This window comes from Cyprinodon variegatus, unplaced genomic scaffold, assembly GCF_000732505.1.
Source record: "Cyprinodon variegatus isolate N-32 unplaced genomic scaffold, C_variegatus-1.0 Scaffold429, whole genome shotgun sequence".
NCBI lineage: Eukaryota > Metazoa > Chordata > Actinopteri > Cyprinodontiformes > Cyprinodontidae > Cyprinodon > Cyprinodon variegatus.
In genome coordinates this window covers 362,608-375,645 of record NW_015150882.1, presented here as the reverse complement: position 1 = coordinate 375,645, position 13,038 = coordinate 362,608, and the positions used below count along the sequence as shown (strand labels likewise).

Sequence of the window (13,038 nt, the reverse complement as noted above, 5' to 3'; positions counted from 1 at the left end):
ACAAACGACAATTTTTGCAGCACAAACAGAGCTGAGTTAATTGACACCCATTTCGTCTGATTTGAAGAAGGGGGGGGGGCTGTTTGACCTTTGATTACCTCTAGAAACATTTCTTTATATCTTTAAAATGGTAGCAGCACAAACAAACATTTTTGCTGCACAAACGTTTGACACTAATTTTGTAATTTGAAGACGGTTGGGGGGGCAACTTCACTCAGGTTTGCAGGAGATAATAAAAAGTTTTGATCTTCTTAAACAAATATTGTTCAATATCAATACCGCCGTTGGTATCGATAATATTGATCCAAAGATCAGTCCTCCCACCTCTAGTCTTTAGCTCATGGATGTCCAGACATGAAGACAGGATCATACCTGTGCACCTTGGACAACACCTCTGAGGCCCAGTCACAGGGTTCACGCACGCCAGCGCAGGACACTTGATTGTGTTGCACTTCACATGGCCTGACTAAGAGAGGAGATAGGACATTTATGACATAATATCCAGTGTCCTGGCTGGTATTAAAACCCTCCTATTGGGGGAAAGTACCTCTGCGCACACGCAGCGCATGCAGAACATGTATCCAAACGGCTCCAGATAGGGATGCCAGCTTTCTCCTGGTCTGTAGGTTTTGTCTTTAAAAGTACAAACCACCCCGGAGCCTGAGTGTCACAAATGCAATTAAAATTTTCATTTCTCAGGGTAAAACAGAAATCTGCAAGCGGGTCTTCCCCAATAATCACATCCACAACAACATAACACAAGATTTATGGTTCAGATCCGAGTTGCGCCACAGTTTCGATCCAATAGTCCTACTTTTATCCGTTCCTCCCTATTTAACACTTTTACAAAATAAAAGTCAGCAGGGGAAACCGCTCTTACCTCTCCGAGGTTTCATCTCCGCGGATGCAAACAGCGTGATGAAAAAGAACAAAAACATAGGTTTCATTTTTCCCCCCAAAAAAATGTGCGTAACAGAGACTTCAGTGCGCAATACATATGCGCCTCGGTGAGACATGGAAAACTGCAGGACAGCGTGAAACAAAAATGTAGGGGAAGAACAAAAATCTAATATTGTCTTGGTTAATCTATGGCGCCTTCTTCAGGAAGCAAATTGTGATGACAGAACAGTACAGCAAGAAGAAAGGAGATTAGAAAAGAGATGCAAACTTCCTCTGAGTTAATATTTATGCACCTACAAAGATATCTGTAGTATAAATATCACAATGAGTGTCAGAACCAGTCTAAAGTGTCCAACCCTTAGCAAAAAGTAGTATACTTGAAGTAAATTCTATTAAGAATAATTAAGTATAAGTTTAGAAAGTATACCGAACAATGTACTGTTAGTGTACTTGAAGTATTACTAAAGCAATACTTCTTCAAACTAAATTGGGACATTTTTAAGTTTACTTTAGTCAACAATAAAGTAAACAATAGTATATTCAAGTACATTTGATTATACTATTAAGTATATGAAATATAGTTTAAGTGCACTGCCTGATTTTAAGTATGAAATTAGTGCAGTTTTAGTATACTTGAATAAACTACTTTTTGCTAAGGGAAACCATGACATTTTGTCATAGCATAACTTTTCTAAATCTCTCTTTCTTTCTTTTTTTGCATAAATTAGATAAAATAATGCATGTTTTCCTGTTCATTAGTTTTCATTTATCTGAATCTGAGCAAAGAAAATCCAGCTGTTATAAAAAGAGGTCTCATTTTTAGAGAGATCATAAGTGAAAGAGCATAGCAGACAGATAAGAGAGAAAGTAGTTGACAAGTTTACATCAGCATTTAGTTATAAATATGCAAAAAAGATTGAATACATATAAATATGCTCAGCTGAAAACCTACCATAACACTGCTGTCCAAGGAGAGAAATGCTAAACAGTCCCAATTCTGGAATGAGCTGCACAGGCCTGCAGATCTGCTGAGAAAGAGAATAAAATCTAGAGATGGGGAAAACCATCAATGCTCTCCACAAATCTGGACTTTATGTAAAACCACGGAGCAAAAAATTAATTGCAACTGCAAAACACTGCAAGAAGGAAAACTCTAAGGCTGGGTCCTGAGAGCACCATCTCTACTGAGAGGACCAACATGTCAAAGGGGGCAGACTTGAAGGCAGCTGTAAGGCTGTGAAACTGTGGTCCAGCCAAGTATTACTGTAGAAAACAAATCAGGCCTCTTCTCAGGTTACATTTTGAACCTTTTTTTAATGTAAACCCTACACATCAAAAGAATTACTTTGTGTTGGTCTATTAAAAAAAAAAAGTCAAAATGTTCTTTTTTGCTTTGTAAAAGGTCAATAATCTTTATTTTTTATGCATACTTGAAGTCTTGATGAAAGCCTATATTTTTTATATTTAAATTGAAAGAAAATATTAGAGTCTGGAACAGAATGAACTGTTACAAGTCAAGATCGGTTTATTAAACTAATAATTTAGAATCAGAAATGATCCAGTGCTATAATTGATCAGTAGTATGTTTTACTTTTTTATTTGGTTAACAAAGTTGTAAGCAGAGTGAAACTCTGACAAAAAGTGAGGAAATTAAAAGAATCAGGCTAATGATCCTTTTATCTGATGAAAACAACATACTAACAACATACTAGAAGAATCAGAAGAATAGTTTCTAAAGGAAAACGTCACAAATCCAACCTTTTAGACCTGACAAAATAAACTAAAGCTCTTCAGGTTTACATGCAGCTATTTGAATAAAATAAAAGGAATCTGCACCAGGTTTAGACTGCTGTGTTCCAGCTGAACTTTCAGAGTTAGCAAAACTATTGTCTTCATCTAAGCCTTCAGCTTGTGTGTTAGATCCAGTTCGAACCAGGTTATTTAAGGAAGCGTTCGTTCCCTTTGATCTCGTCCTTTATTTTAGATGTGATTAATCTAACCCTGTTACAGGGATATGGCTTTTAAGGTTGCTGTAATTAAACCTTTGCTTAAGAAACTGTCTCTTGACCCAGATGAGTTGGTCAATTATAGACCTATATCCAATTTTCCTTATCTAAAATTCTTGAGAAAGAAACAAGTGTGCGACCACTTACATCATAATGGATTTTTTTGAAGAGTTTCAGTCTGGCTATAGAGCTTATCATAGCACTAAAACAGCTCTGGTGAAAGTCGATAATATTCTCATGGCCTCAGATAATGGACTTGTATCTGTACTTGTCCTGTTAGATCTAAGTGCTGCATTCAATACAGTGGATCATAATATTATTTTAGAAAGAATGGCACTGGATTGGTTTAAATCTTTACTATGTGCTGGATTTCAATGTTCATGATAATAAATCTCTTCATGCTCCAGGGTTACCTGTGTTGTACCACAGGGATCAGTGCTAGGACCAATTCTCTTTACTATATATGCTCCCAATAGGTAGAATTATTAGACAGCATGGGATTAATTTTCACTGTTATGCTGTTGATACTCAGCTATATCTGTCTATAAATCCAGATGAAGCTAACCCATTACATAGATTACAGGCATGTCTGAAGACATAAAAACCTGCATGAATCTTAACGTTCTGCTCCTGAATGCAGACAAAACAGAAGTTATTGTCGTTGGAGCAGGGTCTTTGAAAAAGAAGCTAATTAGTCAGTCACTTCATTTTTACAGGATTAAATTAAATTGATTTCAGAAAATAAAGTAAAAAATCTTGTTTTTTTTTTTGTTTTTTTTTCTATCAGGACCTGTCATTTTAATCTCATATCAAAGAGGTTTCTAGAATTTCCTTCTTTCATCTGAGGAATACTGCTAAAATTAGAAACATCGTGTCCAGGATTGATGCTGAGAAACTAGTTCATTCATTTGTTACTTCATGGCTGGACTATTGTAATTCTTTACTATCAGGAAGTCCACAAACTGTAATTAAAAGCCTTCAGCTGATCCAAAATGCTGCAGCCAGAGTTCTGATGAAAATTAAAAAGAGAGATCATATCTCTTCTATCCTGGCTTCTCTTCGTTGGCTTTCTGTTAAATCCAGAATAGAATTTAAAATCCTCCTTCTCACATATAAAGCCTTAAATGGCCAAGCTCCATCTTATATCAGAGATCTGATTGTTCCTTATGTTCCTAATAGAGCACTTGACTCTCAATCTGCAGGTTTACTAGTGGTTCCTAGAAAAAGTAGAATGGGAGGCAGATCTTTTAGTTATCAGGCTCCTCTCCTGTGGAACCAACTACCAGTTTTAGTCCTTGAGGCAGACACCCTGTCTACTTTTAAGGCTAGGCTTAAAACTTTCCTTTTTGATAAAGCTTATAGTTAGAGGGGCTCAGGTTATCCTGAGCATCTCTATAGTTATGCTGCTATAGGCTTAGACTTCTGGAAGACATAGGGACCCCTTTTTCACAATTCTGCTTCATTCTATCTCTATTCTCCCATTGCAGAATCTGTTAGTTAAATCTGGATTTGCTCTCTCCATCCTCTGACATGGGAGCTGGCTCAGAGCTCGTCTGCCTGGCTGTGTATTCCCTGGATGGGGCTGCCTTTTATAGTTGCCTTTTGTATCTCTGCTTCCGTCTCCTTGAACCCCAGTCGGCCTCGGCAGATAACCGCTCACACTGAGCCTGGTTCTGCTGGAGGTTTCTTTTTGTTAAAAGGGAGTTTTTCCTCTCCACTGTCACTACAAGCATGTATAGTGTGAAGGGTTGCCTTTGAGTCAATATAATCAACTGGTTTTCCTTAGATAGAAAATCAATTTGACTCTATCATCTGGTGAACCGTAAAGTGCCTTGAGATGACGTGTTGTGAATTGGCGCTATATAAATAAACTGATCTGACATTCATTTTTTTGGGTGTTGGTACTATTTGTCTTCATGTATTAAACATGGAAAACTTCTTTTTGAAAAAAATAATGACAGGCATGATTTTAAGGAATAAAAAAAAAACAACTTTCAAGGCCTTGAACTAAGTTATTTAAATTCAAACACTTTCAGAGAATTCAAGGACAAGTGAGTTGTTTTACTAAAGGAAAATATGCTTGTAAACTGTTCAGGTATAATAAAGGATTCATGTTAATCACTTAATAGATAATAAAAAACACATTTTGAATACTGCAGTTATAAAGCATGCTGGGCTAAAAAAAAAAGCCAGTGCATTCAGGAGTAAAATGAACACAAAGTCCTGATACTAAGCAGCATTTATTACCACACAGAAAATAAAACAAATGTATCCTGTTTAAAAAGACATCATGAGACCAAGTTATTCCTCCTTGGTTAAAAGTCTGACTATGACGTTGAATAGGTGAAAGGTCATATGCCACCTTTTCAATGACTTAAAATGGAAAAACAAAAACGAGAAAAAACAAAACAAAAAAGCATTTACTCTTAAATCAGTGCAGGTGTGTAGAAAGAAAGCAAAACTCACATTTAAAAAGGAATCTAAAATGAGTTTTCCGAAACCAGTTTCCTCCTGTTACGGACAAATCTGCAAGGTTTAACCTTCGAAAAAGGCTCACACTCAAAAACTAAATGACAAAAAAACTAAACAAAAAAGGAATAAAGAGAAAGCGATTTGTTTCCGAAGGATCACTGTACGGGAGATATTCAAACATTTTCAACGATTTATAGCTGATACATTTTAAAATGCAGCCAAATCTGCAGAAATCTTAATAATAAAACCTTTTAGCAATTGTAAATATGCATCAGGATGACACCTAACCAAAAAACAGCTCTTTTAAGAACTACAAAGGTTAATTTTGAATGCTAAAACTGTAAATAATTTAGCTATACTGTTATGGCAGCTGAAATCTGACAGGTGGCAGAATATGACAACCTGATGTTAGGTACTCAATAATAATCAGAAACCGGACGTCCTTAACAGAGCCAGCTTCAGCTCACAGTCCTGTTCATACAGATCAGACGCCCGCCAGTCCACAATTTATACTTTAAAATATCTGAAACACAGGAAACTGCATCAACAGATGGATCAGACCATGCACACAAGGTAACACACACGCAAACACACAAAACAGGAACAGTGGAAACTCAGGAACTGCTGCTCGTTGCCCCTGTCTCGTCTTCGCGCTTCTGCCGCTTCTTCGCTCGGATTTGATTCATGGCTTCCTCTATGGAGCGCGTGTCCCTTTTGTTGGCCACGGGCACTGCGGACAAAGAGTTAACGCCGTATGAACGAGGAGGAGGTTTACAAACCAAGTATTCCGGCAGTATAAATCCTCACCACAGCCATAAGTCCTGTTGGCCTCCAGCGTGTGAGCTGCGTCTTTAGCGGCCGACGTGCCAATCAGGTGACTGTACTTGTCTCTGTAGTTGGAGTTGGGACATGTTAGAGTCTTTTCCGTCTGAGCGTCCGCCGCCTCTTCTAATGCCGCCTGTTCCTGTGGTGAGAAAAGGGGAGAAGACGTTAAAATTTACCAGAGAAATATACGGAAAATATTTCAGAGGAAGACAAATTCTCAAACTTTTTCACCTTTCCTAAAAAACCAAACAAAAAAACTTATGAATCTCATTTTAATTTTATGTCTAAGACCAGTGGAAGGAAAGTCACAAATGGTAGTGATGGGTCCAGCAACACCGATGCGCCGGCGCATGTGTCGAGTTCTAACAGCAAAAACCTGAGTCAATGCGCATATCGTTTCAACAAAGTCAAGTGACAGATACAGCAGCTGTTTTGGACCGACTAATGCGCTAAATTGTGCGCAAGTCAGTCCGAGGCAAAAGAAAGGTTTCAGGCAGGTGGGACCATTTTGATCTCACATTTCCTTTCGTTTTCTTATGAGTTATCACTCAACTTATCTGAATTCAAACTGACTCCTACTTTGCTGTTCTTACTGTAGTCATTTTAAACTAATAAATCCTAGTTCACAAACATCCTTATTCAAATGTTCACTTCAATTTTCCCCTTTTATGCTCGAATATCAAACATATTTTCAATTTAAACGATAGATATGAAATGATAAATTATAGCCAACAATGGCTTAAATCCTACTATCTGTCATTAAATTAGTGTCAGTTTAGTCCAACAGGCTGCTTGTAGTTATTTTAAATGTCCAGCAGGTGTCAGTAATCAGTGACATAGTATCCATACAGTTTGCCAATGGTCGACGCCTCATGAATCCAACACTAAAGCCTCTTTCCCACTTAAAATAGCGTGTTTTTCCAAACATGGGTCGACCTGCTAACAATCGGCATTTGTTTCCCTTCCCACTGGCTAAAAAAAAAAAAACCTAAGCTCACCCCTAGCAGGCAGGCTGCGTGGTCCCTGCCCCCCCGAAACTGTGTGTCTGGTGACACCATCACCATCTAGGTTAGCGTTGATGATGCTACCAGTGTGACAGAAATCCAGACAGTAAACAATGGAGAGCAAAATGGAAGGAAACAATTATGTGGTCAGTGATCTTTATTTTTTCGCTCTTTTATCTGTCTGAATCTCTCTCACCAAGGCTGCTCCATGCTTATTGAATGTAAAAAGAGTTGTTTCAGCTTGTTAGTTCAGACGTGACTGGCTTGGTGTTTTGACGTCCATGTGTTGCCCTCAATGGTAATATTTAATTTAGATGGTATGCCCAGCTCTGGTGTTCCCACTGCATTCCAATCAGAGCTGTGGCGATTTTAATGCAGGTTGCTTGCCGAGTCGCTTGACCTGGGAAGACGCGTCAGTGAACTGCTCCCACTGCCACTAAAAGCTGATAGTTTCTGGGTTTAAACTGTTTTTCTGGCCAGTAGGAGAGGGGTATTGACTTATTCATTCTCTCTGCCATGCTCCTTTAACCCCCTGGAGTTAGCCGCAAATGCAGGGGTTCCCAACCCTATTCCTCATGAACCCCTATCCAGCAGGTTTAAGGTGTTTCCTTCTTGCCAGCCCTTACATCACAGTTATGATGCTCTCTCCTGCTGTTCTCACACCATCTCCTCTTCCCTCTGTTGTTGGATGATTAGACCCTGTTTTGGGCACTATGACCTAAACAAACATGCACCAAGTTTAAGAGCAAGATGCGTTTTCGCTCAGAAAGAAAATCTTCAACAGCGCAACGACCTGTGCTTAAATTCTTAAATTGCTTAAATTCAGTGAGCTTCATAATACTGGTCTCCGGTTTCGTGCCGATTGACAAGTGCAAGTCTATATAAACAGTTCAGGAAGACAGAAGGTTGAGCAAAAACAGAGTTAATGTGGTACAATGTTGCATTTCTGCTTGGTTGCGGGAAAACTGCCAAACCAAAAATCAGACTGCATCACATTTCTGCAGTGAAGATGACCAGTGCTGCCTGGAACAGAGATGCAACACTAGCAGACAGGCGGGCGGGCCGACCGAGCACCGCCTGTCATGATTGGAGGATTTCTGAAAAGATTGCCATGAACAAGAATAATCTGAATTCAAGTTACATCAAAAGAACCAATATTTTTTAAAAGGAGGAGGATCTTGAAGGAAGATTCTATTTCCACATGTTTTAGTTAATCTAATTTGAAAATCTCAAAGAAAAGGCTTAGCAGAGATAACCCTGTCATAAAAGTAACCTTAGATATATTGGTACTTATTATTAAAAGTAAAACATTTTTTTTTAATATGATCAGAATAAGGGATAATTTCCAAAAGATCTTAATTTTATCCCAGAAAAAAAAAAATAGAAACCACCAGAAACAAATTCTGCTTCTAGTCTGTATTATACAATTTTTCTTCTAAATCTGCTTCATCCCTCTTCGATAATGCTTGTAACTGATGTGTGGAAACATCCCACTCATCACTGCTGTCTGTGTCATTCAATGTAGAAGCAGACTGTTTGCGAGACATGGTTCTCTTTCCACTTCATAAAAGAACGCAACAAAATCATAAAATAGTAGTCTGGAAGGGCTTTTTTCGTCTACATTTCAATTCATTTCAGATCACAGTAATGTATGCTGAACTTGATGATGCTCCACAGATTGGGAGAATGATATCAAAGTTAATTTACAGGCAACATTTTGGGATTTATTAGGTGTAGAGGTGGGCTTAACCGGTCAGTCCAGATGAGGAAATTCTTTAGTAGGATACTGCAGCAGCAATAAGGGCTGGTTATACTCCCGCAGCAGTGTATCGCAGTGAGCTTGTCGCAGGTATGACTCAGATATTTTTGATTTATGCACAATTTTGAAGCGTGGTCTGCGCTATGTAATTCCACGCCACAACGCAAAAGCGGAAAATCCGAACTAGCTGTGTGTCTAAATACAGCTGAGGCGGTGAGGAAGAGGGGGCAATTTTGTCTGACAACGGAGGGACATGAGGTGGAAAAAGGGTCCCAGCATTCTCGCGCACCTCGCTCTTATAACTTGTCTGGCTTCACGAGTCGTTTTCTGCAATCACAGTCATACAAACACAACAAGCTGGTAAGGTACCTAACAGGAGATACGCATGAGTAGAAAGGATATAGATTTGACCAATCGGATGCCTCCTGTCTGCGGTCACCTACAGTTTTGGAGAGGTGCAGCAGATTGTCTACGGAGGGGGCAGGGACGTCTCTGCTTTCACCGCAACACCTATGCAGACAACCTAGTTTCGAAGTATAAATCAGCCTTTATATCCTCTGTGTACCTTCTGTTATTAAATGCAATAATTCACAATTTAAGTAGGAACCTTTTTTCAATTACAAGTCAGATAAACCGTTCCAGCTTGATTCTGCCCCGATACCTCTAGATTTCCCTCTACAGCTTATGAAGGAAGTGAAAATAACAATTCACTATAATCGAATCACAACAGAGGGATGAGAATCCATCTCAAGAAACAGAGCATCTGATTTGTGATGACATCATCTGATTCGTAGCCATCATTAAGAAAGATCTAGAACTACAGGCAAGTCTTACTTTTAATCTTCGTCGCTGTTCTGCCAGTTTGGGATCCCATTCTTCTCCTTTGCGATACGCCTCCAACTCTTCGTCTGACGGAGCAAACTCCTGTTGTGACACAAAGCGCTCAATAGCCGCCACCATTAGCCTTTAGGCTACAATTGGAGAATTTGTTTTTAACATCCAACACCTGAATACCTTTTTAAACAGCATGACGTAGCGGCTCTCCTCATCCTCCCCGAAGGAAAACGAGGTCAGACCGGCTACTTCCGCAACATCATGCCTATAGAGACAAAGAGACGGCATGAGTTTGGGTTTCGATGTAACTGCTCCAATCAATTAAAAGAAAAGTACCTACAGGATACTTCTTTCGATCTTTCCCATAGGGTTGTATTTCCTCTTTTGCTGTGAGCTGTCCTGGATGAAATCTGATACCTCTTTCTCCATCTGGATTTAAGGGGATAAATAACCACACTGTTAAGGGGCTAGCACATGTGTCTCTGAAATGAGATTTATTTGACTTTAAAGTTTCACCTTCTTTCTGAACTCCGCTTTCTTTCTTTTCTCCAATTCTTCCATCTTCTTTAGTCTTGCAGCTTGCTCTTTATAGAAAAAAGTTATTTGTGAGGTATATTTAGAGGAAAGTATTTACACCGAGATTAATTCAGTAAAGACTTTAGACAGGATTAAAATAACTGTTTTCAGCAAAGGCCCGATAGCAATCCCCTCACTGGTAAAAAACCTCTGATGAACTGTTGAATCTTACGGATCTTCACCCGATCTATGAGCTTGGGGTCCCATTATAGTATTTATTTTTTTATATGCCCACCTATCCTGACTATTTAAAGCTGACTATTTAATTTTTAAGTAATCATCAATTTTACTGTATTTCTGCTGCATCCACAATCTGCCTTGCTTTAAAAACCTGTGCAGTCGATTCAGAGCAGAGAAAACGTCTCATTTCTGTATGTGAATGAATTTTAAAACAGAACCTGGTTAAAAAAGTTTTTTAACCCTTCACAACAAATTTCATGGTGAAAAGGGGATTGCAATGGTTCTTGTGGCTTCCTGTCTGTCATGTTTTCCTGATGTAGTGCAGTTAGTGCTCTAATTTTTTTAATACTTCAAAAGTTATGTGATGAGTCAAACTAAAACAATTTAAAATACTGAGTAATTTATGAATAAAAACATTTATGAATAGTTACATTTAAATTGAAGCCAAACTAAAAAGTATAAAGTAATCATCTAAAAACAAACATTCTAAATTATTTCTTTTTGCACATAATTGTATGGGTATGTAATCATTTCGAAGGTCAATATATTTTTAAGCAGATAATATGTCCATTTAAATATCTATTATTTAAAATATTACTTTTAATTTACTTTTTATATTTATAATAAATATTTTTGAATGAATGTTAGAACTGTAAATATACAGTCATATGTTTATATTACTATTTTTTATGTATGCATTACTGTTTTCAATGTTGTACTTTAAAAAATGAAATTGTGTAGAACTTTTTGTTTACACTTGTGTATACAAAATAAATCTAAGTTTAAGTCTATTTATAAATTATTTCCTAAGTATTTGTAATATTGTGGCCTTTTTGGCCCTCGGCAGCACCCGGACTTGTGAACATTTAGCAGCACAAGCTAAAGGCCAGTTTAGCCTGTGCTAATAAAAAATACAGTGTTGTCATTATTAAATCTACTGTCAACATTATAAAGATGAGGAGTAAAGGGAACAAAGAGAATTTGAAGATGATGTTATTTATTGATTTTTGATGAAAAACATGAAGCAAAAGAAGGTGTTTGTTTACAGCGCCGCAGCAGCCAGGAGTTCAGTGTCTTGTTTACTAAGCTGCATGTTGTTCTGAAGTGGTGCCACATTCCGATAAGCACAGCCCACTGGAAAATGAAACCCCATCCGTGTGTTTAAAGGAAAGCAGGAGCTTCGTTGACTTGCCCTTTAGATTAAGACCATAACTAGCCATCAGAGGAACGCACTACTTCACCGTCTTATACGAGCACAAAGTAGGTCCTTATCAGAAATGTTAACTTTGTACCTCGAGCCTTTCGTCGGCTTTCCTGGTCGCCGACAGTTGGAGGTTTCTCCATCGAGTTTAAGATTGAACCCAAGAGGTCCGCCATCTTGCAATAATAGCAAATGCAAACCAGCTCGTTTCTCTAGCCGGGTATGGTACGCATGCGCGTTTGGGGTTAGTTATTTCCCTTTCTTCTTCTTCGTAGAGAATATAAGGAAAAACGTGCATTACCACCACCTACCAGTCTGGGGCTAGTACAGAATGACTTTCATTTAAGTCATTTGTAATTTCTTGTATCCACAACTTCTATTAATGGAATTTGTTCGGTTAAAAAGTTTAATTAAAATGTCCATAATGTTACTTTCTGAATCTTTCTACAAATTATGTATAATATTTTATTTATTTATTTATTTACAATAGAAGAAAATACAAAATCCCTTTGTTGTTGGGAATTCTGTTGTTACAGCAGCAAAAAGGTTATAAAAAAAAACGGTCACACAAATGTGGACTCTAGAAAAGTGTATGAGAATAACATAATAGTGAAGAGTTAAAAAACAAACATATAAAATACTGTACTGTAAATTGTTTTAACAATATGCTGGTAAAGGTTCTTAGTCATTCAGGTCATAGTCATTCCAAAAAAAAGAGAATTAAAAACAATCCACTGAACTTTGTTTTCAAGTTTGTTTTCAAAGTTGGAAACAAAGTCCCCAACTTTCTCTCGAATGTTTTAACAATGTAAATACTGTGCACCTGTAGAATAAATAACCAATATACAGCTTAGACTCAAAAAACATTTATTGTCGTTTTGTATACACAGAGTCAATACAAAATGACATTTTGTTTTGTACAGCTTTCATGAAATTTCCATTCCTTAAAGTGCAGCAGTGATCAAAAGTTATGAACATTTTTACAGTCATGGATATTTGAAAACAGCAGCAACATCAGAGATGTGCAAAATGAAAGCAGCATGTTATTTAACTGACTAAGATAAAAACTGTGCAAAATCAGCATGAATGTGACAACTTATTTAGGTTGTTGGGAACAGTGGTGGTTATAAAGTCTTCCAGCTGCTGGGAGGAAGGATCTATGATAACACTCCATGGTGCATTTAGGGTGCAGCAGTCTGTCACTGAAGGAGCTCTCCAGTTCTGCAACAGCTTCATGCATGGGGTGGGAGATATCCAACAGATGTGAATTTAGTTAGGATT

General features: G+C 37.8%; 2 protein-coding genes across 3 annotated transcripts in view; both read right to left on the bottom strand.

Annotated features, from left to right (window-relative positions):
* The window catches only part of LOC107093506 (chordin-like protein 2), a 17,406-nt gene extending 15,379 nt beyond the window's left edge, over nucleotides 1-2,027 (bottom strand). The window contains exons 1-3 of one of the 2 annotated variants that reach the window (XM_015388610.1): nucleotides 1,853-2,027; nucleotides 548-660; nucleotides 373-466 (exon numbers count right to left, since the gene is read on the bottom strand). In XM_015388610.1, the coding sequence (XP_015244096.1) occupies nucleotides 373-466; nucleotides 548-660; nucleotides 1,853-1,967 (322 nt within the window). In that variant the 5' untranslated portion in view covers nucleotides 1,968-2,027. Of the gene's footprint in view, nucleotides 1-372; nucleotides 467-547; nucleotides 661-880; nucleotides 1,119-1,852 lie in introns of those variants that run through there. The other variant, XM_015388609.1, reaches the window with a different exon arrangement.
* A 2,913-nt stretch (nucleotides 2,028-4,940) lies between these two features.
* Nucleotides 4,941-11,983, bottom strand: spag7 (sperm associated antigen 7). The gene is made up of 7 exons (XM_015388594.1): nucleotides 11,849-11,983; nucleotides 10,317-10,384; nucleotides 10,141-10,229; nucleotides 9,981-10,065; nucleotides 9,801-9,890; nucleotides 6,186-6,342; nucleotides 4,941-6,108 (listed from the first exon to the last, which is right to left on the bottom strand). The coding sequence occupies exons 1-7, from the start codon at nucleotides 11,931-11,933 to the stop codon at nucleotides 5,993-5,995; spliced, it is 690 nt and encodes a 229-aa protein (XP_015244080.1). The 5' UTR covers nucleotides 11,934-11,983; the 3' UTR covers nucleotides 4,941-5,992.
* Nucleotides 11,984-13,038: the final 1,055 nt, after the last annotated feature.

Coding starts and splice junctions, on each gene's coding strand:
- spag7 (XM_015388594.1), bottom strand. CDS start 11,933: ATGGCGGACCTCTTGGGTTCAATCTTAAACTCGATGGAGAAACCTCCA. Junction 10,066..10,140: donor AAGATCGAAAGAAGTATCCT/GTAGGTACTTTT, acceptor TTGTCTCTATAG/GCATGATGTTGCGGAAGTAG. Junction 9,891..9,980: donor ACGTCATGCTGTTTAAAAAG/GTATTCAGGTGT, acceptor GTGTCACAACAG/GAGTTTGCTCCGTCAGACGA.